Source organism: Eptatretus burgeri, chromosome 2 (assembly GCF_056783735.1).
Source record: "Eptatretus burgeri isolate ZD-2024b chromosome 2, Ebu_testis_v1, whole genome shotgun sequence".
Classification (NCBI taxonomy): domain Eukaryota; kingdom Metazoa; phylum Chordata; class Myxini; order Myxiniformes; family Myxinidae; genus Eptatretus; species Eptatretus burgeri.
The window spans coordinates 145232730-145256895 of NC_140962.1; the positions used below are offsets into that span (position 1 = coordinate 145232730).

A 24166-nucleotide genomic window follows, 5' to 3' on the forward strand; every position below is an offset into this window, starting at 1 on the left:
AATACTAACACTCCAGTAATTTGTATACACAGTTAAGTAGTAATGTGACAGGATACCTGCCTACCTCTACTCTTTTATTCCTCTTTTTCCCTTACTGGCTTGTGGAACCATCTTCATGAAAAAGTTCAATCCCACTTTCCCCTACAAGGCTTGATGTCGGCAGTCTACCACCCTCTCCTGTATTCCCAATCCATTCCAACCCGCAATCTTTTCACCGCTATTAACCATTCCACCCTCCCCTAAACCAACCATCTTACTCTTTCTTCCCATCTTGTTTTTTTCTCTTTTCCCCATTCATTAATTCTCTTACTTTTTACAGATTCCACTTTTTGCCAAACTTCCCCACTGCCATTACTTTGCCTTTTTAGGTCATCTCTCCCGAGATGACCTAATAAAGCCAGACCAAATGTCCGTCAACAATTTTTCTTTCCGGTCTTGATGAAACTTAGTATGTGGGTAGAGGTCGATGAGTGTTGCACAACGATATAACTTTTGTCTGGGTTCAAGGTCAGGGATGAGGTCACGAGGTCACGTAAGTTATAAAAATCGCCATTTTCAAAACCTATCTCGTCTGCCATTCTACAAGATATTCGGCAACTGTTTATTGATTATGATAGTAAAAAATATTATCTTGTATCTAACCGGACAGATTTTTGAATTTCCTTCACGTTTGATCGGCACGTGATCTGGAAGATGGTCAAAACACCTCCCGGTACAAAGAAAGTTTTTACTTCCGATCTTGATGAAATTTGGTATGTGGGTAGAGGTCGATGAGTGATACCCAACAATGTATTTTTTCCCGGATTCGAGGTCAGGGTCAAGGTCACGAGGTCACGAAAGTTGTGAAAGTCGCCATTTTCAAAACCTATCTAGTCTGTCATTTTAGGAGATATCTGGCAACGGTTCATTGATTATGATCGTAAAAAACATTATAGAGATGACCGTCACCCCCACACGGGGATAATCTTTTCTCTCTGTATCATGCTCTTCCAAAATCTGACATTTGTATCCAAAAAGATCATTAAAAAAAAATCTTGAAATCATTTCAAGACGACAACTTTCTCATATCTGTTCATTTGGATTTTAAAATAAATCTGACCTCAGTGGTCATTGATTGAAATTGTGATTGGATCAGGTGGTTGATCACCAGTGAGTAAATGGGCAGAGGTGGCCTGAGATGGCTAAGATACAACTAAGATCGTGCAGTTTGAATTAAGGTGACTGACTCCCAATGTAGAACTTAATCTCTTCCAGATGTGAATTCTCTTTCCATCCAATCACATCCATTCCTTGGTACTTCTTACCTGTGTTTTCTCAACCTCCTGCTGCAGTTGATAGAGTTGGGATCCAAGGTGCTGCTTTGACTTTGATAGTTCAGGACACTTTGCAGTCAAAACGCCCTGCACAGAGTAAAGAAGAACAGTTTACCTCGATGTGGAAATGAAAACTGCAAAAAATGATTTTAAGCAGAGGTGGAACTCGACCCCATTGTGAAATCACGTAGTTTGGGATGATGTGAAAGCTGTAATCAACTGGATCTTAGCAGCTTGATACGTGGATGGTTTTGAAGGCTGCCATATTGTGACAGGTATATGCTTACATCATTACATAAAGATGGGAGACACTTCGGACATTCAAAATGATCTATGTACAAGTCAAGGTATTCAAAATCATAAAAATAAATGTGAATATTGGTTTCTATTCCCCTCATGTAAAATAGAGTAACAACTGGGAAATGGTAAAATATAATATGGATTCACATTTCAGAAATTTATTCGTCATATGAAAGTAAATCAAGACACAAATCAAGTGTACATTCTCACTCCTTTGTCTGCTCTCTGCAAACCTGTCCTTTTCTTACTTTGGTCACTATCTGTCTGCTGGAAATCTGACATCACTCCCATTAACAAGATGGGGGCAAAAATAGATTATGTCCAAAATAGACCAGTAAGGGTACTTCGAATTGCAAGTGAAATCATGTCAACCATTATTGATGCTGATGGCAAGTCATCCATCTTTTCAAAGAGCATAATCATGGATCATCAATTTGGATTCTGTGCCAGTGATTCAACTTTGCAGATGATTTTGCTTCACCATGAGAAATGGTAAGAGGGCTTGAATCTCAAACAAGAGGTCAATGTTTATGTCGATATCACATGGACTGGACATATTGTATCTTAGACAATCAACACAATGTACGATCCTGTGCTGCTTGTCAAGCTTGCTAACTGCTGCACGCAGGAATACCATCACACCTGGCTTTTTTACTTCCTGCACTTACACAAATGACTCCACATGAGATAGTACAGTACTGCATCCTGTGGACAGGGAAATACAGCAGCTGTGTCACTGTCTAATGATCTGGAATTGTTGGACAAACAAAATGAATCACGCCTACCATTCCTGGCATTATGTCTCATTCTATTACATGAACCCACATATTTCCATGTTCAGCCACTGGAAGAGGTTCAGGGTTTAACTTCGGGGCTTCACCCCTGGCAAAGACATGTCTTGGGCTGAACATATTACAAAACTGGTCTGCAAAGGCAACAACAGATCAGGCATGTTAAGTCATACCTTGATAGAGTTGAGCAGTGAACCTGCGTTTTGGGAGTTTCACATGAAATGGGTTAGTGGCAGAACCTTATGGGGGGGGGGGGAGGGTACAGTTAATAGAAAGGGGTGAGGATGCAGGGGATTCCAGGGCGAGCAAGCTATCTGCAATGCAGGAGTAACGAGCCCAGGGATATAGCTTTGTTGAAAGAGATTCCAATTACTTTGAGAGCCTTGGTATCCATGAATCAAGTTGTAAAAGGTGCGAAATAAGAGCACAAGCCGATAAGAAAAGCAGTACTCCATCGAGCTGCAGCTGAAGGCCTTGCGTGTTGTTAAAAATTCTAATTTGCCTTGGAAAGATGGAGAATGCCCAATGAGGGGATTGCTTTACAAGGAGGGATTGTGGCTGATGGTGATGGTGAGATGTTTGAAGAACTGAATGAATTTCAAGTGTTTTTTTTTTTAAGGGAGTAGATTGGAGGGTTTACCAGACAGGCCTTTTAAAGAGACAAAGTGAGACTATGACATTTGCCAGGGTTGAAAGACATAGTCCAAGTGTTGCTCCAACTAATGTTTCTTTCTCACATCTTCAGAGAGGGAAGGGGCCAATGCCTGCCTATCTGGAGGATGAGGGGTGCTGCAGCAGAGGGTGGAGTTGTATGGAAAAAAATAAGGAGCATTTTCCAGTAATTTAGAAATGTAGTTGATAAAATGAAAGAACAGGACTGGGCCTAAGACACTGCTTTGGGTCCCAACAGTCTCAACTGGGAGAAGATTCCGTTGAGACTCAGGTATGACTACGAAAGTGGAGGATACCAGACTTGGACAAATGCTTGAGACATGTCCAGAGATACATTATTGATCTCTTTTCTGAAATTCAGAGCCTTCATCCATTGTTGGGAAAGCAGCAGAAGGAGGTCAAAGGTGAAGTGATCGGATCAGAAACCAAACTGATGGATTGAGATGAGACTGTTTGAGTAAAGGAAAGTTTTGATGTCAACTGCGATGACTGATTATTATGAATGCTTTTTCTACCAATGTAAACACCTGTTTGCGCTCATTTGTAGACTCGTGTCCTTGCCAATATCAGTGCATATTTCAAACAGCCATTTTGTTTGGGGAGAAAAATAATTAAACTTTGGTTTCCAGTTAGGCCCTGTTGTTTAAGTAGTGTGCAGATGAATATGCTGGTCCTCTTTCAACAGAATATAAAAATGAATGAGAGGACCATTTAAAAAAAAATAAAAACACACACACACACAACTTTTGTTGTTTTCTGTTGTTGAGCAATCTCATAAATTTTGTACAGTGTGATTGTATCTGTATTCAGCAAAATTATGAAAGATATTTAAAACCATGATAACATAATCATTGACCGAGACTCAGTATGCATTTGATGATGGTGATGCTGACAAGCAAACATAGGGGCAATACCCCTATATGGGCAAACATAAGGGTGTTCACCTGGTAGCGGCTGGATGAGACAACCAGGGAACCACGAGTAGGCAAGGATGACCCACAAAAGATGTAATGGAGAAGAAAGTAAATACCGATGGATTAATATTTTAATTCCGTGAACAATCTTTGGTACATCACGGGTGATAAATGTTTTGGTCAAGCTTCCTCGAAATTCGGTGTGTGGTTTTCGAGAAGAAAGCAAGTACATATTTTTCAGGGAAACACCCCCTTAAACTCCTGTAGACCCCAAGTTTTTCTCATGTCATGAACCAATTTTGGTCCATCATGGGTGGTGAGGGTTGTGATGATGTTTTACTGGAATTGTATGTGTAGTTTCTGAAAAGGAAGCAAATGCCTCTTTAAGGGGGCAACCCCCACTGTAGACCTCCTTTGGCCCCAAATGTTTTTTAATGGTGTGAACAAACGTTTTTCCATCAAGGATGATGAAGGTTGTGGTCAAGTTTCATCAAAATTGTGTAGTTTCGGAGAAGAAAGAAAATGCATATTTTGGGGGACAAACCCCCCCCCCCGTAGACCCCATTAGACCCTGATGTTTTTTAAAGGTGTGAACAATCTTTGCTTTGGTCAGGTATTTGGTACCTCATGTGAGGTATTTGGTACCTCATGTGAGGTATTTGGTACCTCATGTGAGGTATTTGGTACCTCATGTGAGGTATTTGGTACCTCACAGTTGACGAAGGTTATGGTCAAGTTTCATCAAAATTGTGTGCATAGTTTCGGCGAAGAAAGCAAATACATATTTCGGGGGCCACCCCCTTCTTAAACTCCGTTAGACCCGGAATTTTCTCATGTAATGAACAAAATTTTTCCATCAAGGGTGATGAAGGTTGTGGTCAAGTTTCAGAGAAGAAAGCAAATACATATTTCGGGGGCCACCCCCTTCTTAAACTTCGTTAGACCCGGAATTTTCTCATGTAATGAACAAAATTTTTCCATCAAGGGTGATGAAGGTTGTGGTCAAGTTTCAGAGAAGAAAGCAAATACATATTTGGGGTGGAACCCCCCCCCTTACATCCCTATAGACCCCAGTTTTTCTAATGCCATGAACAAAATATGTATTTGCTTTCTTCGCTCTCATACGAGCCTCGTCAATGTATAAAAAAGTTTTTTAAATAATGAGTAAAAAAAAAACTTTGGTAAATCATGGGTGATGAAATTTGCAGTCAATTGTTTTTAATTTTTTTATATATACAATGTTGAGGATCGTATAAGAGCCAACACATAGAACGAATAACAAGGGGAGCAGGAGACAAGAGGGATGGGAGAGGGAAGCACAAAACATTGGGGAACAGAGACGTTTGGAGATCTGTGGAAGGGAGAGGGTTGGGGCGGGGTACACGGGGTAAACAAGATGGACACTATAGGGATTTTCACATCCTTACACAACAGGGACTTTCAGGAAGGAAAGCAGAGAATTTGAATGAGGTGTGTTTGGGATGGATTAGCAGGGGTAGAAAAGATCATGGTTTTGGATGGGGAAAGATAAGAGATAGTGGTGAACAGCTGTTTTGAAGACCTGAAGGGAAGAATGGGATTGAAGAGAGTTTGGGAGTTTGTTCCAAAGGCGGGAAAAAAGATGAATGAAAGAATGAAGGTGAGCAGAGATTGTTGATTTTGATAGTTTTACCAGAAGGGGGTTGCTGGTGAGCCTTGAGCACCTTGCGAAAATATGGGGGGGGGGGGACAGATCGCAGACAGAGTGGGGGGGAGCGAGGCCAGAAAGGAGATGAGAGAAGACAGAAACACCACCGACCTGTGCCAAGGAAGGACTTTGCACGACGGAGGATGCCCATTTGGTGACTGACTGGCTTTTTTTGGCCAGCTTGGAAATGTAGCTTTCCCAAGAAATATGGCAGATAGTGAGGCCCATAAGCTTGAATGGAAGGACTTCTTCAAGAGGTTTGCTGAGAAAGTAGATGTGGGGGGGGGGGGTCCAAACGGTCCTTTTGGAGAGACATCGTGAGAGTGTGAGATTTCTCAGGGTTGACAGACATGTTCTAAGTGAAGTGTTGGACCAGTTTGTGATTATATCCAGATCTGCAGAGAGTGAGGAGACTGCTGCTTGCCGGTCTGAGGGATGACAGATGGTACAGCAGAGGGTGGACTCATCAGCAAAGAGATAAAGAGGAAAAGTGAAGAATTGATGATTCAAGTTTCAACAGAATTCTGTGTGTTGTTTCTGAGAAGAAAGCAAATATACCTCTTTAGAGGGGGGGGGGCAACCCCACCCCCCATAATCTCCCTCAGTTGACCCCCTCAGACCGTGATGCTATGAACAAACTGGTACATTACAGGTGATGAAGGTTGTGGTCAAGTTTCATCAAAATTGTGTAGTTTCTGAGAAGAAAGCAAAAACCTATTTTTGGGGAGCAACCCCAGCAGACCATCTTCGGGCCCGATATTTTTAATGCCATTAACAACTTTGGTAGATACATGGTGATGAACGTTGTGGTGTGGTAAGGTTTCATCGAAATTATATGTGCAGTTTCAGAGAAGTTGCAAGTATTTGCGGAGGGACAGACGGACGGAGTGACGACACGCCATCCCATAAGCTCCCCAGATCTACGTTCCCGGTGAGCTAAAAATCACAAGAAAACAAACACCTAGTGATAGATAATGTCACAAGTGAACATCATCTCTTGGTGATTGCTCTAACTAGCAGGCTGTTTCATCCTTGAAGATGAAGTTTGACAACAGGTTGTTTGCATGGTTTTCATGAATATACCTGGGATGTTAAAGTGGACCAACCTGTATTTTTATGAACCACACTTCTCTTTTTCAGAACTCCGGGTCGATATCATTAGGCCCGGTGCTAGAAACAATCTTAGTGTAAAATTGATAATTTCGTGAGCACTCAAATATTCATTTTAGCTTTCCTGGAAAGTAGTTCCGGGGAGCTTATGGGATGGCGCGTCATCCGTCAGTCCGTCCGTCCACAAATACCTTCAATTTCTTATCTGAAACTACAGATACGATTTTGATGAAACTACCACAACGTTCATCACTGTGTATGTACCATAGTTTGTTCAGGGCATTTAAAAAAGACATATCGGGTTTGAAGGGGGTCTAAGGGGGTTGCCCCCCAAAATATGTATTTGCTTTATTCTCAGAAACTACACATACGATATTGATGAAACTTGACCACAACCTTCAACACCAGTGCGGTACCAATGTTTTTTCATGGCATTAAAAATAATTGTGGTTTCAGGTGGTCCACTCAGGGAGTATACAAGGGGGATGCTCCCCCCAAGAAGTATTTGCTTTCTTCTCAGAAACAACACACACAATTCCGATGAAACTTCACTGCAACCTTCATCACCCGTGATGTACCAAAGTTTGTTCACGGCATGAAAAACAAAACCCATAGGTATTTACTTTCTTCGATGTTACATATTTTGTGGGTCATCCATGCCTACTGGTGGTTCCCTGGTTATCTTATCCAGCCATGACGAGTTGTCCACCCAAGGGTATTGCCCCTATATGTTTACCCCTATATGTAAAATAAATATCCCATACCCACCTTTTGTGTAAGTTGTTCACTTTAAAAGACTTATTCTTGATCCTTTGCTGTTTCTACAACCAAGTGAAAGTATCATAGGATGTTGTCTTTCCATGAAATAACTCACACTTTTGAGGGATGTTCTGATACTCCAACATCACAAGATTTTCAGTAGATTGTCTTGAGTAAAGTGAAAATTTAAACAAATTCTCATGATAACAGAACTTGGCCATTCACCAACATGGCTCGTCGTTTGAGACTTTATTCTTTCAACTTCCCTTTGAGAAGATGTGTATATATTCTCTGGAAAAAAATTCATTTGGATATAATTTACACAAACAAAAAGAAACATTTTCACTTATTTACTTGCCTTGAGTTCATCATGAACAATCTCCACAGCAACAACATTGTGGTTCTGATGTTGTCCAGCCGTGCACATCACACACATCAAGCTTTCATCGTCTTTGCAATAGAGTTGTATTGTTCTCCGATGCTCAGTGCATCTCAGCTCCTCCACGTTTTCTCCCGTCCTCAACTTCATGTGTTCCGCCAAGCTGGCAAGGGTCACATTCTTTTTACATTTTGGTTTTATCGGAAATGCTTCACTGCACATCGGACAATCCCAGGATGTGACTGCTTCCTTGCTTTCCCAGTGTTTATTGATGCAGACATGACAAAATGAGTGGCCACATGGCAGAGTAATGGGCTCCTTGTAGACGTCAAGGCACACAGAGCATTGAAGTTCATCTGACCAACCTTCAGTCATCAAAGAAAATGCCATTTCCTGGGATCTGAAAAGGAAGTGGAGAACAGTTGAAACCTGTTATTGAGAGGTGTAGTTATAAAAACAAACTTCAAAGGAAAAAACATCAGGTAAATTACCACGGAGAACAATTACCTTAAAAATAGAGATTACATAGAACACGATGCCCCATGCAATGTTAAAGTACATGCAGGAAGGCCTTGCCATTCGCTGGAGTTACGTTCTTAAAAATCCCTGTGAACGGCAAATCCACAAATTTGGGGGGAAATTAGGGTTGGGGCCTTCAACTTTAAAATTTCTTCAAACTGTACCCTTAAGTAACATGTTTGTGTATTGTTTTTATCTTGCCAAAACGAAGTTTTTGCAAGATATGTTAGTCAGCTTGTATGTTTGTTTGTCTGTAATCACGTATAAAAAAATTCTGCAGAGCACAGTTATCATTGGAAATTTTTGTAACTTCGCATATCAGAGGCCGATAGAGGTCCCTTTCAGCGCATAAAATTTTGAAGGTCAAGTCACTTTGTCGCAAATCAGGGGTCGACGAAACCCTTATTTCTTTGAGTAATTTTGATCGGATCGTCTTCAAACTTCATGGGAATATAGTTCATGGTCTGGCGCTCAGATGATTAATTTTTGGTGGCGATTGGCCTTGACCTTCATGGTTAGTGCCTCAGGTCAAACATATTTGACCCCAAGGTCAAATTTTCAAGTTTTAGGAACCATATCATGTAGTACCTCAAATTGAACACCTCGATGAGTGCTTTCTAGATATGTCAAGCTTGAGACATGATGACGTCATTTGGTGATGTTATGAGGCAAAAGCATATTTTTCATGGTTACTCTGTAGAACGATTCTCATCGGAATCTCTCTTAGGCAGATATTGCTCAAGGAGTCGCTCCTGGTGGATAGCAGCTCTGTTCACCTCAGTGTGACCTTAAATAAGTCACATGTGGTCACCTTTTGGCAAGATACGGGTCACCCTGAAGGTGACATTGGTTTTTTCATTTTGCTGTTAATTTTCATGAATAATGGAGTTATTAAGAACATAAAATACAGTTAATGTTCTTGAGTTATTAGTCCCCATTGGACGTGTCCAAAACAGGGGCTTATGGATTAAGTCTCATCTGTTCGTTCATTCGTGCATCCGTCCGCAGGCATATCTTGGACATGTATGGACCGATTTTGTTTAAAGTTGATACAAATACAATACATGATGGGAAAGATAAGCACATGATTTTGTTTTGCGATTCGATCAAAGATGGACAACTAACGGCCATTTTAGTTGTATAAAACCCGATGTTGAACACGTCCTCAACCATTCTTCAGACATGCATTTACCGAACTTGTTCAAACTTAGGAAAGATTCAATCAATGATGGTTTACATACGCACGTCGTTTTTGTTAGCGATCAGATCCACGATGGCCAACTGGTGGCCATTTTGTGAATTAAACCCATCACCAAGCATTTCTCGGACATGCCTGGTCCAATTTTGTTCCAACTTGGCACAAGCACAGTGAATGATGGCATAAACGTGCACCTCACTATATTTTGTGGGTGGATCAATGATGGCCTTCTGTTAGACTGGCGGCCTTTTAGATGTAAAAAAAAATAAAACCCGGTATTCAACACGTCTTCAACCTTTTCACGGACATGCAGAGACCGATCTTGTTCTTTTTTTTCATCCCGACACCATGAAGCATCTTTCATGACTACTTAAAAAAAAAAAAATTCTGATTCCACCTCTCAATTTCACTCCAACCACCTTTAAGTAGTTTACAAAGTTTCTTTCATACATAAATAAATATTATTAAATGTTATACTGTTTGTGTAATTCAGTATGTCTCCCCCAAAATATATGAACATTGAATCCCTTCTGTACGAAATTTGCATTCCCAATCCACAACATCATACATGTCACGTGAGCAACAATCTGACACAAAATAACTACAGTGCCTATAGAAACTCTACACCCCCCTTTCAAAATTTTCACCTTTAGTTGCTGTGGTGAATTAACGTGAATCGAGGGACATGACGCGGGATCACATGTTGTGCGTCTCGCGTATAAGGGGAGGTCTCTCTGCGGCACGGGGTGATTGTCCCCGGGGCATTGCTATTGACATCGGCTGTCCACTTGATGCTCGTTAACTGAAGGTGCTCATTGACTGGTGAGAATGGAGATTATATCGAACTCCGTGCTTATGCGGATTTAGTCTGCAATGGTTAACTGCACATGTATACGTTTCTGCTTATGTACTCCTAGCTGAACCTGTATTTTCTGGTGTACCCACAGAAGCGGCTCCAATCAAATGGAATAAAGCCTAAACTCTGAAGGTTCACCTCTCGCTCTCATTTCAGTTGCCTCATGGCCTGGAATTAAATTTCATTAAATCAGACTTTTTCCACCTCTATTTACACATTGCAACCAACAACTTCCAAGTTAAAAACAAATTCTACAAATTTCAGAAAATTAATTCAAAATACAAAACTAGAATATCTTGGTTGGATAAGTGTCCACCCCTCTTATAATAGAAATTGCAAGTTAGCTCAGGTGTAACCAATCACATGCAAAGTGGACCACTTTTGGCAGGCCTCACTAAAGCGGACCACTTTTGGCCAAGTCCCTTGGTTTGGTCCAAATGAGGGTTTCCACTGTATTAGATGGCAGAGTACACACCCTCTTGGTGTGTCTTGCGCATTACTTGTGGAAAAGTAAAGTCTGTGTTTTGCAAGAACACTATAGATGTTTGTGTGGTGTGCACTTAAAAGCTTCGAAATGGTCGAAAAAGTACGTTCCCATAGAAGTTAGTGTCTAGGGGTCGAAAGGGTCTTATCTCTCAAGCATGTGAAAAGGGTCTGAAAAGGTCCAAGTTGTCTTACGCTATAAATGGTCAAGGGTCCAAGCTGTCTAATCTGTCTGAAGGGTGTAAGGGGTCTCAAGGTTCTTACGGGTTTGAAGTGTTTTTGGGGTCTTAAGATTCTCGAGGTATCAAGGGTGTAAAAGGTCAAAAGGGTAAAGTGATCTAAAGGTGTCTAAAGTGTCAAAAAGGTGCTTAAGGTAAAAGGGGAATGAAGGGTCTTGAGTGATCTTATAGGTCTTTACGGTCTTACAGATCTTCAGGTTCTTAGGAGTCTTAAAAGATCTTCAAGGGTCAAAGGGGTCTGAACAGTCTAAAATGTACATTCCAATAGTAGGTAATTAATAGACATACGTGCAATCAGGATGCAACTGATATTTAAACAGTACATAATGAATAGACATATAGTCAAACGGCTTCATGGACGGACAGACATATATGGGTCTTCGGGGCATAAATGATCTTTGGGGTCTCAATGGTTTTCGAGGTATTAAAGGGTATTGGGGATCTTAAGGGTCAAAAGGGTCTGAAGGATTTTCGAGGTTTTAGATGTCTTTGGGGTCAAATGGTCTTTTGGGTTTTGAAGGGTCTTTCAAGGGTTGAGGTGTTGGATGAAATATCCTTTAGACAATCCGCAGGTTGGACAAGATCTTATGCCAAATGTGGTGGTCGGTGGCCCAGCTGTTTTTGCAGAAAACGCAAACATACAGAGACAGACAAACAAGCACAGACAAATTATATTTATTAGGTTACACCATCCTCAGATTAGACATTGTAAGAATAGTAAGATACTTGTGGGATGCTTTTGTAAAGCTCCTGGGATCAGAGAGGAGTTAGAAATTAGAGTTCATGAATAATTCTGAAAGGCCTGTGAAAAGGGAAGAGTATTGATTCCAGGAGACATGGATTGCTTGAGTTCAGGAACAGGGAATGGGCAGAGCACATGAAAAATTTAAAGATCAAGTCCAGGAAAGACTTGTGCAACTATTACGCAAATTAGGCGGTTGCCTTGAGCGGCACAACTTGGAGGTGACAAAAATTAATGAAAGACCGATTCATTAAATTATACAAGGAAATAAGCAGACTGTCTATGTATTTGTCCTTTAATATTTTGAGGACTCGGTGTGAGCCAACTCTTTTGTTTTTTAAGGTGTTTTTTTTTCTTTGATCCAATATGGCTGCCAGACTACATGACCGATGATGTCATCTTTATCAAACCATATTTCCCATGGGGAGTTGGTCAGTTATTTCAATTTTACATTGATCAGTTAAGAGGGTTCTCATGCGAAGATTTTCAAAGATTTTCCTTAGATCCAATATGGCGGCCAGACCATGTGACACGTCATGGTCATTTTTATGAAAATCCTGTTCAAATTTCAAGTCAATCGGATTAAAATTGATAATTTTTCGGAATCCGGCCTACGTTGACCTTTTGGACGATGTTGACCTCAAAAATAAATGGTCGTTAAATTCAAAGATCTAATGTACAAATCATGTTCAAATTTCAAGTCAATTGGATTAAAATTGATAATTTTTAGGAATTCGGCCTTTGTTGACCTTTTGGGGGATGTTGACCTCAAAAATAAATGGTCGTTAAATTCAGACCTAATGTGCAAATTCTCTTCAAATTTCAAGTCAATCAGATGAAAATTTATAGTTTTAGAAATTCGGTCTATGTTGACCTTTTTGCCAGTGTTGACCTCAAAAATAATTGGTGGTTGAATTTTGTGAGGTGACCTGAAAATGCTGTTCAAATTTCAAGTCAATCGGATTAAAATTGATATTTTTTTAGGAATTCGGTCTATGTTGACCTTTTTGCCAGTGTTGTCCTCAAAAATAATTGGTGGTTCAATTTTGGGAGGTGACATGAAAATGAAAATGCTGTTCAAATTTCAAGTCAATCGGATGAAAATTGACAATTTTAGAAATCTCTTATGTGTTGAACTTTTGGCCTATGTTGACCTCTTGGCCTAAGTTGACCTCAAAAATAATTGGTGCTTGAAGTTAGTGGCGTGATATGCAAATTCTCTTCAAATTTCTCATCAATCTGATGAAAATTGGGAATTTTAGAAAATTGGTCTACGGTGACTTTTGGCCTACAGTATGTTGACCTCAAAAAAGTGACCTCAATAGTACCTGGTCATGTAACATGCTGTAAAGTTTCAATTTCCTCCACTGAACGATTTTCGATGTACGCTCTTAACAAAATGCAGACACGTACACCGTACGTACGTACGCCATACATACGTAAGTACGCGACCAATCGCTTAACCTTGCTTTATGCTACGCGAGTACCGGTAATAAATCTGTAAGTATAAATGCAGAAGATTTATTAATACCAATGCACAATAAGCATTTTCAAAAGTTAATTGTGACCCCTGCGTGAGGGGGGGGAGGGGGAGGGGGAGGAGACGGAAAGGTGCAAACCTGATGGTTCGCGAAGGCATCTGATACCCTTTGCCGAGCAGCCCAGATCCCAGGATTGATTTTAAGCTAGCATATAGAAATGCTCATGAAAGTGGAATACAAAGTTTGACCTCTTCTTCTTTTTTTACTGAAAAAGAGCTCATACAAAATAATGATCCAAACATGGTTGAGGAGGTCGAGGTGATTTTCCAGTTCGGGGTTGCTCCACATCTAAGTCGAATCTGCAGCTGCTCTTTCCACCTCAATCAAATCTGAGTTTTCTGAACCGTATCCGTCGTGTTTTTCTGTTACATTTTAATCCCTGTGTTGCTGTTTGTGTTTCCATCTCATGTTTTCTGTGTTAAATCGTACATTGCTGTCTATATTGTCAAATTCGTATTTGTGTCGCCCAGGCCGACTACTTGGATAGCCAGGAGCAAAATTGTTAGTTTTGTGGTGTGTTGTCGTTCCGTTTCTTTACCCCCTCCCCTCGCCCCCTCACCCTAATTTTGTCTTCTCTGCCTCTTCAATGTTGTCCTATTCCCCCTTCTTGCTGAAAAAACAAACACTTTCAGTCTCCATCTTGTCCACCCCGTCCATCCTCCTCTCCCCATATTTCTTCACCACTTCCTAGTATTTGTAAAAGTATCCTTCCATGTTATACTTCAACCCTGCCGTTGGTGTTTCCCACCTCTTTCTACTGTTCGTTTTGTTTGTTCTGTTGCATCCTGATCCATTCAGTGTTCTCGCTCTTCCACGAGCCTTGACGTTGTATACAAAAATAAAAAGGAAGAGGTACAAGACTATTTCATGACAAGTCACCATCATAGTTTTCGCAACGATACTGTTGAGAGTTGCAGTTCAGGATAGTAGAGTAAGGCTGTTGGATTTCAGGAAGGCAAACTTTCAGGGTATGGGGAGAGAGCTTGGTGAAGTTAGGGAGGTTGGGTGGTGGAAGGAGACAGCACAGTGCCAGGCAGCTATAGGTGAAGCTGGTAGTGTTTTTGGTTATATTCAAGAGTGAAAACTTATAAATCAAAAGAGGGAATGTTAACTCTGTACAGCAATGTAGTGAGGCTTCATGATGAATATTGTATTCAGTTTTGGTTAACACATCCGAGGAAGGACATAGCTGTCATGGAGAGGGTTCAGTGTTGAACAACTCGTTGATTCTTCCACGAGCCTTGACCTTGTATACAAAAATAAAAAGGAGGAGGTACGAGACTATTTCACCCTAACGAGCCTTGACAAATACAAAAATGTCTTACAAAGAGCGGTGCCACCCTAACGTGATACAAGGGCTATCCGAACTCAACTATGAGGAACGGCTGATGGAGACAGGACTTCATACAATGACGAGTGGATCTGTTGGAGATATTTAAGACAATGAAGAGAATAAAGAGAAGAAGTACGGAAGATTTTCTGCAGAATTGACAGTGACAGGACCAGGGGTCAAAACTTGGGAGTGAAGAGTGGAAAGTTAACATGATGACAACACGTCGTGAGTAATTAATGCACGGAATGGTCTCCTGAAAAAAGATGGTGACAGCAGAGTACATGGCTGTAAACTACAATTGGATCGATACCGAGAAACAGTGGGGATACAGTGGTAGAGAGGTAGCCAGGGGTACATGGACATTGGCACGATTGTGCAGGTTTGGTGGGCCTCATCACCTCCTCCTGTGTTCAGGTTCCCTGTGTCAGTCATTGTGAGATCCTCACATACAAGTTGAGTGAAGTAGACATTTGGCATAAACAGTGAGAAATAAATCAACTTTATGAACCAACAAGAAAAAGAGTGACAAAAATTATTAAAATAAACACAAGCAAGGAGGAGGAGAATATTGGGACCATACTCTATTCATAGCATTGGTGCTGCTTCAGCAGTCTCCTTGGCTATTGGGCACAATCCTGGACGGGTCCCCACTCCGACACAGTATCCCAGCAAGCTGGCACTCATTTTGCCAACCTCGGAAGGATGACAGGCCAAGTTAACCCCACCTGTTTTTAATTCAACAGCTGAGCGGGATTTGAACTCAGGACCCTGGGATCCAAATCCCGCCACCCGAACCATGAAGCCAACACCAGGCATATAAACAAGGAAAACCAGAAAAACCTGCTGTTTCACCCAAACAGTTTAACTCCACTGTCCCACACTCACACACCCCAATCCTTTTCCCCCAACTAAGTATGAACTATCTTGTACCATGAAACAGCTGTTCATCAATTCAGACACAGGTTCACACCCACGGAAGATTTCCCACTTTTTCATTTGATGTCGCATGTTCTTAATAGAGGGTTAGTGGTTTCTTGGCAATGGTTATTCTAGGTTGTTTGCCATTGTCTTCCCAGAGTGTAATTGTTTCTCCGTGCTCTATGCTGATAATAACTGAGCGGCGAGCACGGAAGTAGCACGGACCATTTTTAATCTTTGGTACACCCAGACGGTGTTTAAACCTCCGACCTCCCAGACTCAGAGTGGATGCTCCGTGAGGACTTTCCCACTCTAGTGATTTCCCACTTGGGGATGCTTTTCTTGGTACAATTGGGAATTTTTTTTACCAGCGTCTCGCTGCTCAGAGAGCTGCTTCTTCTTCTTGTGAAGACAAAACCTTTATATTCGGACTCGACTCCTTTATATACACTAGTATGTGCCTGTAAAAAAATAAAAATAATAATAATAATAATAATAATAAATCAATATTCCAACCGCGAGCAAGAAACAACAACCACACAGGCCGTTTCTTCGCACTCACGTGCCCGTACGTGCGCGGCCCAGAAGTTCGCATATCACAGTTACGATTATTCGCAATTTAGGTTTTAATGGCCAATTATTCAATAAGCGCCAACGTATTTTACCTTTTCGCAATGTCGTCGCAAGGAAAAACAAAAAGAGAAGAGAAGAGAGAGAAAAAAAAATTACTTCCTGGTTCAGAGCATACCAGCACTCTGATGTTACCAAAATTTATACACAGTCTAATATGAAAACGATCATAACTTGGGGCATTGTGTTTTTCTATAAATGCGCATAAAAAAATAAAAAAAACGAGAAATCATTAGAATACATGAAGTCATCACTCTCCGGAAGTCCGTACGTTTTAACCGTAATGGATCTGGAAGCGGGAAGCCGGTACGTTGGAACTCGTAATGGCGAACGCGGCTGAGCTTCCCTTCCCCATCGGCCCCGCAACAAGTCTTGTCATTGGTTTGGTAAATAAATGGCCATAACTTGGGAGGCACTTGTCCGATTAATATCAAACCTTGAAAAGGCACATCCTCAGGTCCCGAGCAATATACCTGGCAAGTTTCAATTAGATCGGACCAGCGGTTGTCGAGAAACAGCGGTCACAGAGACACAGAGACACAGAGACACAGAGACACAGAGACACAGAGACACAGAGACACAGAGACACAGAGACACAGAGACACAGAGACACAGAGACACAGAGACACAGCGACACAGAGACACAGAGACACAGAGACACAGAGACACACTGCTGGAATTATGGATGGATGATCCGTATCTCAAATACTAAGCACATGTACACATCCTCACATTGACGGTGCCTTTTGAGAGCGTCTATCATGAACTTTTAAATATATTCGGACATTTGCTTTAAAGTTTCGAAAAGTTCACGTTACTATTTAAAGATTATTCCATTTAATGTGTTGTAATTTCGTAAATACATTATTTATTTCGTAAATACGAACATACACTGTGACGAGTCTCGCGATTGGCTTAATCAAGGCACGTGACGAAATATCGGAAGTTGTTTGTTTTGTTTTTAGCCGACAAAACCTTGAGGACGCTGCTCTTGGACACATTTTTCCTTGTTTATTTAAAAGCGTCATAATTATTAATTTATCTCCTTTGCGATTAACCAAACATGGTCATCAACATTTCAACTCAACACAAAAATTAACATTATTTATTTCACAATCAGGTTAAAAAAACAACAACACCATCTTTCCCTCACCTCTCGTGATGAAGCTGCTTTCAAACTGCACGATGAACACAAAACCCGGAAGCAAAGCAGGAACAGTATATCAGTTCCGTGACGTCACGTTGGAATGCATGACGTCATTTACTTGCGGTGATTCGTCGATCTTCTTCCAGTTTTCAAGTCCACCTCAAACTCTCAGCCGCTTGGTGTTTTAACCTCGATAAAAACGGGACTTTGTTGGAAACGCATGTCCAGCCGCACTGACATCGACGTGTCCATCAACTCTGGCCTGAGGAAATGATTGAGTTCAGAGGATTCACGGAGGTTGAAGTCAGCGAAGCAAGACGACACATTGTGGGCCGGGAACGAACCCATGCGGACTCCATGATGCCGGAAGCGGACAACGCGCGTTTATTGACGTCATGACAATTCACTCGTGTCTGACGAATTATCGCGTCCGATAAGCAACAACAACAACAACTACAACTACAACAACAACAACAACAACAACAACTACAACAACTACAACTACAACAACAACAACAACTACAACAACAACAACTACAACAACAACAACAACAACTACAACAACTACAACAACTACAACAACTACAACAACAACAACAACAACAACACGATTACAAGTCACAATCATACGTTACAGATTCCTAGTGAATTCACTCGAACTGGAAGTCTGTATTCTCTCTGTGCTCCTCCGTCACCTTGCCCTCCATCATACGAACTGTACTGTAAACAGTGAACATCATCTTTGATATATTAACATGATAAACAATTGGACCTGTTGACAAGATTCACTCAACAACAAAGAGGGAAAAAATCCACAATTTTAATAAAGTGAAAACGATGATGCAATTCCACGTGTCGTTTCCTTTTGGTTGATGCTTGCTGGTAATCCAAGATGGCGGATCGCAAGGGTGGTGACGTCACATTAGGTGGTCCAAGATGGCGGATCGCTAGGGTGGTGACGTCACATTAGGTGCTCCAAGATGGCGGATCGCAAGGGTGGTGACGTCACAGTCAGATGGTCCAACATGGCGGATCGCTAGGGTGATTACGTCACATTAAGGTTGTGCCGGTGGGTTTGGTGGCTGTACGTATGAGGAGAGGAGGTGAAATTAAATAACTCCTGTAAACAATTACAATATATTAATTTAAGAAAGGATTTTCAATTAAAGATAACTATTATTATAATTATGATTAAAATAGAATTAAGTTCAAGTCTTTTCCACCACCCTTAACCCAACCCAAAAAAACAACACCCCACAATAATAACGATTTATTTATTTCAAAATTAATAAATAACGCCGATGAAACCTTATAATTTGAGATTATGATCGCGCTGAAATGTCTTCGTCGAAGTACGATTGTGGCTGACGTCACTATGTGGTAACTCGTGGTGACAATAGAACTATCACGTGGTAACAATGGGGTCGTGGTTGTGAAAGATCATTCCTGAAGTGGATATCGAGCCGTGTGGACGTGTTTTGTTCGGCTCCGTGTTTTTATTTCAGGATAGTTCTACAAACGGTCTTGTCCTCCCAAGATGCGTCTTTTTAAGAAGAAAACGCAACCAAGGTTCGTCACAGGGTTTTTCATGTCATTATGAGTGAATTTTACCTGTTCATGAGTCACCTCGTTCGTGCTTTCTCAAAGGTAGTTATTTATTGATGAACGGTAACCTCACGTGGGGAGGGTATAACGATGAGACATTTTAATTGCCTACGTACTAAATATATCCTTACTTGTCCGAGTCATTGGGGAGTTGTTTGTTGTCTTCGGCACGTCACGTGGTACAAGCGGATGAACTGTCGATGGTTCGGACTGGACATGATCGATGACGGGGAGAAAAGTCTGAGGAGGGGGGGGGGGTATAGTTTGTCTATTAATTACGTACTATTGGAACTGAACATGTCCACAAATTATATAATAATGCAATGTGAGTTCGACGTCTATTAATTACATTTCATTTTAATGTGAGTATGTCTATTAACTACGTACTATATAAAGGTGATTGTCCATTAATTATGTACGATATAAAGGTGATTTTCATAAATTACGTACTATATAAAGGTGATTGTCCATTAATTATGTACCATATAAAGGTGATTTTCCATCAATTACGTACTATATAAAGGTGATTTTCCATCAATTACGTACTATATAAAGGTGATTGTCCATTAATTGGGTAATATTGGAACCATGACGTGTCTCTGAATGACACACTCACACCCCTGTTTACCCTAAGACGCCAAGAGGACCCCAAAGGACCCTGAGACCCTTTTGACCCCAAAGGCTCAATTAGATCCCTTATGAACCCTTGAGACCTTCACACTTTTTAATAGCCAATCGACCTCTTTGACCTTGAGACCATTTTTAGATGTATTAAGACCCTTTAGACAATTGCCCTTCAGATAATTTAAAGAGTCTTAAGACCATCGTGACCCTTGAAAGTTTAAATTTGACCTTTTAAAGACCATTTTCACACTTCAGACCAATTGAGAACTCTTCAAACCTTTTGACTTTTACATCAAACCAATTTATTTTCCATGATTTTGAGACCTTTATACGTGTACAGATAATTGCTTGGAGGAAGGGGTTTGGGGGCTTATTACCCTACAAGTGAATTCATCAGTTCATCACGCCACGAGGGAAGTGCCAAGTTGGGTTCAGCAGTTGGTTCACTCTGTCTGTTGATGATCGAGTCACGAGGTTTAATGTATTATTTAATTATCTATTTTGAACACGAGAACACGAATCGGAACATGGACCTGCAGATTAGCAGTGGATTGGTTCTGAAATTCTGCAAATTGAACGAAATCTCATCCCAACCACACGGAGGAGTGAGATCTGAACGTCATTAAATTATTATTGAAAATCATTCCAAATGGAAAACTTCCTGTTTTCAGTGATGTCATGAAACACAAACAACAGGGACAAATAAGTAATTAAATGTGTTCAATAAGGTGGTGTAAAAGACGCTGTATCAACGGTAAACTGATAAAAAAATATTTTCTCAAGCCTTTGAAACTTCATTTCAATTGAATTAGAGACTTGAACATGAGAACACAAATCGCATTTTTGAGACTTCCAAAAACCTCCAGTTTAGCAGAACTTAGACAAAATATGACGTTATCTCAACCAATCAAATGTGATGAGCTCACTCACTCTCTCTCAGCATTGTGAAATATCGAGATTCAGCCAAAATTCCAGCTCATGGGAAATATTGATCATGCTTGGAAAGGCAAAGCAAGATTTGAAAAGACCCTTCTTATGTCCTTTTTCTCAAGACAACATGGATGTGGATGTTCTATGAACTCTCTAGTTTACTTATGATCACTTGGTGGTAGGAAGAAGGGGTGGTGTGATCGTGTGGAGGAGGTACAGGAACATCACCAGTGGATGAAGTTTGTTGGCTCATGGAATATGAACGAACATCGATTGCACATTCACTCGTTCACCCATCTCAACTAAAATCATGTTTTTTTTTGTTTGTTTGTTTGTTTGCTTTTATAAACCCTTGCCTGATGTTGTTTTACTTTATGTGATGTTTGGTGAAGGTACGTAATGGGGCATTGTCGTATCAGTAAACGGGGCATTGTCGTGTCAGTTGTTGAAATGGAGAATGTTTCTGATGACCAGTTTTTTACATTTGTACTCTGTTGTAGATGAAAGAGATCTGTTCTTTTTCAGGGAACCAAAGATGATTGAGTCACCTGGATCTGATGACGTCACTGTTCATCAGTCTCCTGGTTCAGAAGAAGTCTGTGTTGATCAGTTTCCTGGTTCAACAGACATCGGTGTGAACATGTCATCACCACAAAAGATGTCAAAGAAAACCTCTGTTTGGAAGCGTTTCAAGTAAATAATTCTATTTTCCTCCCAGTCACCTTTTTAACTTGTTTTGGATATATCTTTATTCAACCTCAACAAATGGACAAGACATTGACTTTTCAATCTTTTTCTCCCTAGGCACAAGTTCAGCAAATATTGTAAAAAGTGGAAGGGTTGCGGTAACAATGAACATCATATGTAAGTAAGAGTTTGATGATCCCTTGGGAATGTTGTGACATGAAATGCACCTGCAACAGAAATGGAATTCCTTTCAGGACATTGATCTGACCCTCTCGTATCTTGATCACATTTTGCTTCTGCAATAATTCCTGTACCACAGGTTAGAGGTTTCAGGGCTGAAGGATTGCTTTGAGGTGCTTGCACTGAGTTGTTTAGCCTGGGTTGGAATCTTGACCCAGATATGAATGGTCATCCTGATGTTTTGCATAATGGACACTGCATTGATGTGTGTGCCGTCCCACCAAAGGACATGACGTTGGAGGACTATCTGCCAGTACTTGGTATGTTGGTGGTTGTTAAGGATCCCATCATGTCTCTTGGAAAGAGATAGCGAATAATTGCCGGTACCCTGAACAAATTACAAATTCCTGCCAGTCAACAAACGGATTGGTCATCCGATTTGTGAAAGACTTAAGCCAGAACTGTTCCCACTGCCATGCCCCATAATAAGGGAGACAGAGCTGAAGAAGAAGAGAAAGTTTAAGGCTGTAATGAAATAGAAGACCAAAAAGGAACTCGAAGAAGTAAAGAGCAAAGATGGAGTCATCAGGAGGAACCTGGATAGGATTCGGGTTTCAGCCACGACTCCACGACCCTCAAACCCATCCAGGCACAGCCAAGTGAGCCTTGCAGAGAAATTTTGGAAGAATTCACTTCTCCTGAGAACGACAGATCAAAAAGAGATGAAAAGATAAAAGAGAAGAAAAAGCCAGAATTAGAATGAATAAAGAGAGTTATGGAAAAAAATTAAATGAGAAGCAAATGTGAGAGTAAAAAAGATGTCGGGAAGAACCCAGACAGATAGATTTCAGGAGTAACTCCGCAGGCTCAAACACAGCAAAATGTACAAGCTCCCAGAGTTCCATCAGCAGGGAATCACAATCCACACAGCATCAGGATATTGCACAAACATTATGAAATGGAAGACCCAGAAGGAATCCAAAGAAGTAAAGAGCAAAGATGGAGTCATCAGGAGGAACCTGGAGAGGATGCATCTGTCAAGAATAAGTACAAATGACAAGTATCAGGTGGTACCTGATCTGACGAGGGACTTGTACATGGAATAACACTTCAACCAGATGGATTGAAATGTTTTTATTCGTTTGCAAGTATTTGATCCACAATAAAAGACAGCAAGAAGTACTTTGTGCAATGTTATATCGGAATAATACCACCAACACTGTCATCCAATACAAGGAACTTTCAGGAGACTATTTATCCCATCAAACCTTCTCGTAATGAACACCACATTGATTAAATTAATCAGTTTATTTACACATCACTGTGAAAGTGAAGGGGGTTGGGGGTTTGAGTGGTGTTGGGGTGTATGGAGATGAGAAGAGTGTGGAGGAGGTGCAGAAACATCACCATGGAATGAACAAACATCGATGGCACATCCACGTGCCCGCCTGTCCGTCTCAAGCAAAATCATCGTTTTTGGGGGTTTTTATTCACCTTTTCCTGATATTGTTTTATTTTATGTGAAGTTTATTGGAGGGGGCATTGGAATTGAGAATGTATATGACGACCAGTTTTGTACATTTGGACTCGATTGTGGATTGAAGAGAACTGTTCTTTTTCAGGGAACCAAAGATGAATGGGTCGCCTTGTTCTGATGATGTCACTGTTCATCAGTCTCCTGGATCAACAGACATCGGTGTGAACGACTCATCACCACAAAAGATGTCAAAGAAAACCTCTGTTTGGAAGCGTTTCAAGTAAATAATTGTATTTTCCTCCCAGTCACCTTTTAAATCTTGTTTTGGATATATCTTTATTCTCCATCAACGAATGTACAAGAAATTGACTTTTCATTCATTTTCAACCTAGGCAGAAGTTCAGCAGATGTCATAAAAAGTGGAAAGGTTGCGGTGACATTGAACATCGTGTGTAAGTAAGAGTTTGATGATCCATTCGGAATGTCATGACATGAAATGCACCTGCAACAGAAATGGAATTCATTTCAGGAAATTGATCGAACCCTGCCGTATCTTGATCACATTTTGCTTCTGCATTATTTCCTGTACCAAAGGTTAGAGGTTTCAGGGCTGAAGGATTGCTTTGAGGTGCTTGCACTGAGTTGTTTAGCCTGGGTTGGAATCTTGACCCAGATATGAACGGTCATCTTGAAGTTTTGCATGATGGATGCTGCATTGATGTGTGCGCTGTCCCACCAAAGGACATGACGTTGGAGGACTATCTGCCAGTGCTTGGTGTGTTGATAGTTCTTGAGGATCCCATCATGTCTCTTGCAAAGAGATAGCGAATAATTGCCGGTATCCTGAACAAATTACAAATTCCTGCCAGTCAACAAAAAGATTGGTCATCCTATTTGTGAAAGACTTGAGCCACAACTGTTCCCACTGCCATACCACACAATAAGGGAGACAGAGCTGAAGAAGAAGAGAAAGTTTAAGGCTGTAATGAAATGGAAGACCAAGAAGGAACTCAAAGAAGTAAAGAGCAACCTGGATAGGATATCAGGATGGGTTCATCAGGAGGAACCTGGATAGGATTCAGGTTTCAACCACGACTCCACGACCCTCACACCCATCCAGGCACAGCCAAGT

At 40.9% G+C, this 24166-nt stretch overlaps 3 protein-coding genes across 4 annotated transcripts in view; 1 reads left to right on the forward strand and 2 right to left on the reverse strand.

Annotated features, from left to right (window-relative positions):
• The window catches only part of LOC147033432 (nuclear factor 7, brain-like), a 64436-nt gene extending 46399 nt beyond the window's left edge, over positions 1-18037 (reverse strand). The window contains exon 1 of the mRNA XM_085871630.1: positions 17538-18037. The gene's annotated coding sequence lies outside the window, so the exon portion shown is untranslated. The remainder of the gene's footprint in view (positions 1-17537) is intronic.
• LOC147033431 (uncharacterized) overlaps positions 1-24166 on the reverse strand; it is a 319898-nt gene that overhangs the window by 56797 nt on the left and 238935 nt on the right. The window lies entirely within an intron of this gene.
• LOC147033433 (uncharacterized) lies at positions 18883-23859 on the forward strand. Its single transcript, XM_085871914.1, has 7 exons — positions 18883-19100; positions 21216-21383; positions 21495-21554; positions 23180-23314; positions 23427-23486; positions 23629-23689; positions 23776-23859. Exons 1-7 carry the CDS (start codon positions 19069-19071, stop codon positions 23857-23859), a joined length of 600 nt encoding a protein of 199 aa, XP_085728040.1. The 5' UTR covers positions 18883-19068.

Excerpts from the sequence above, each read along its gene's own strand:
- LOC147033433 (XM_085871914.1), top strand. The coding sequence starts at position 19,069 with ATGCGTCTTTTTAAGAAGAAAACGCAACCAAG. Across the intron at positions 21,555-23,179 it reads GGTAACAATGAACATCATAT|GGAACCAAAGATGAATGGGT; the intron begins GTAAGTAAGAGT and ends GTTCTTTTTCAG. Across the intron at positions 23,315-23,426 it reads TCTGTTTGGAAGCGTTTCAA|GCAGAAGTTCAGCAGATGTC; the intron begins GTAAATAATTGT and ends TTTTCAACCTAG.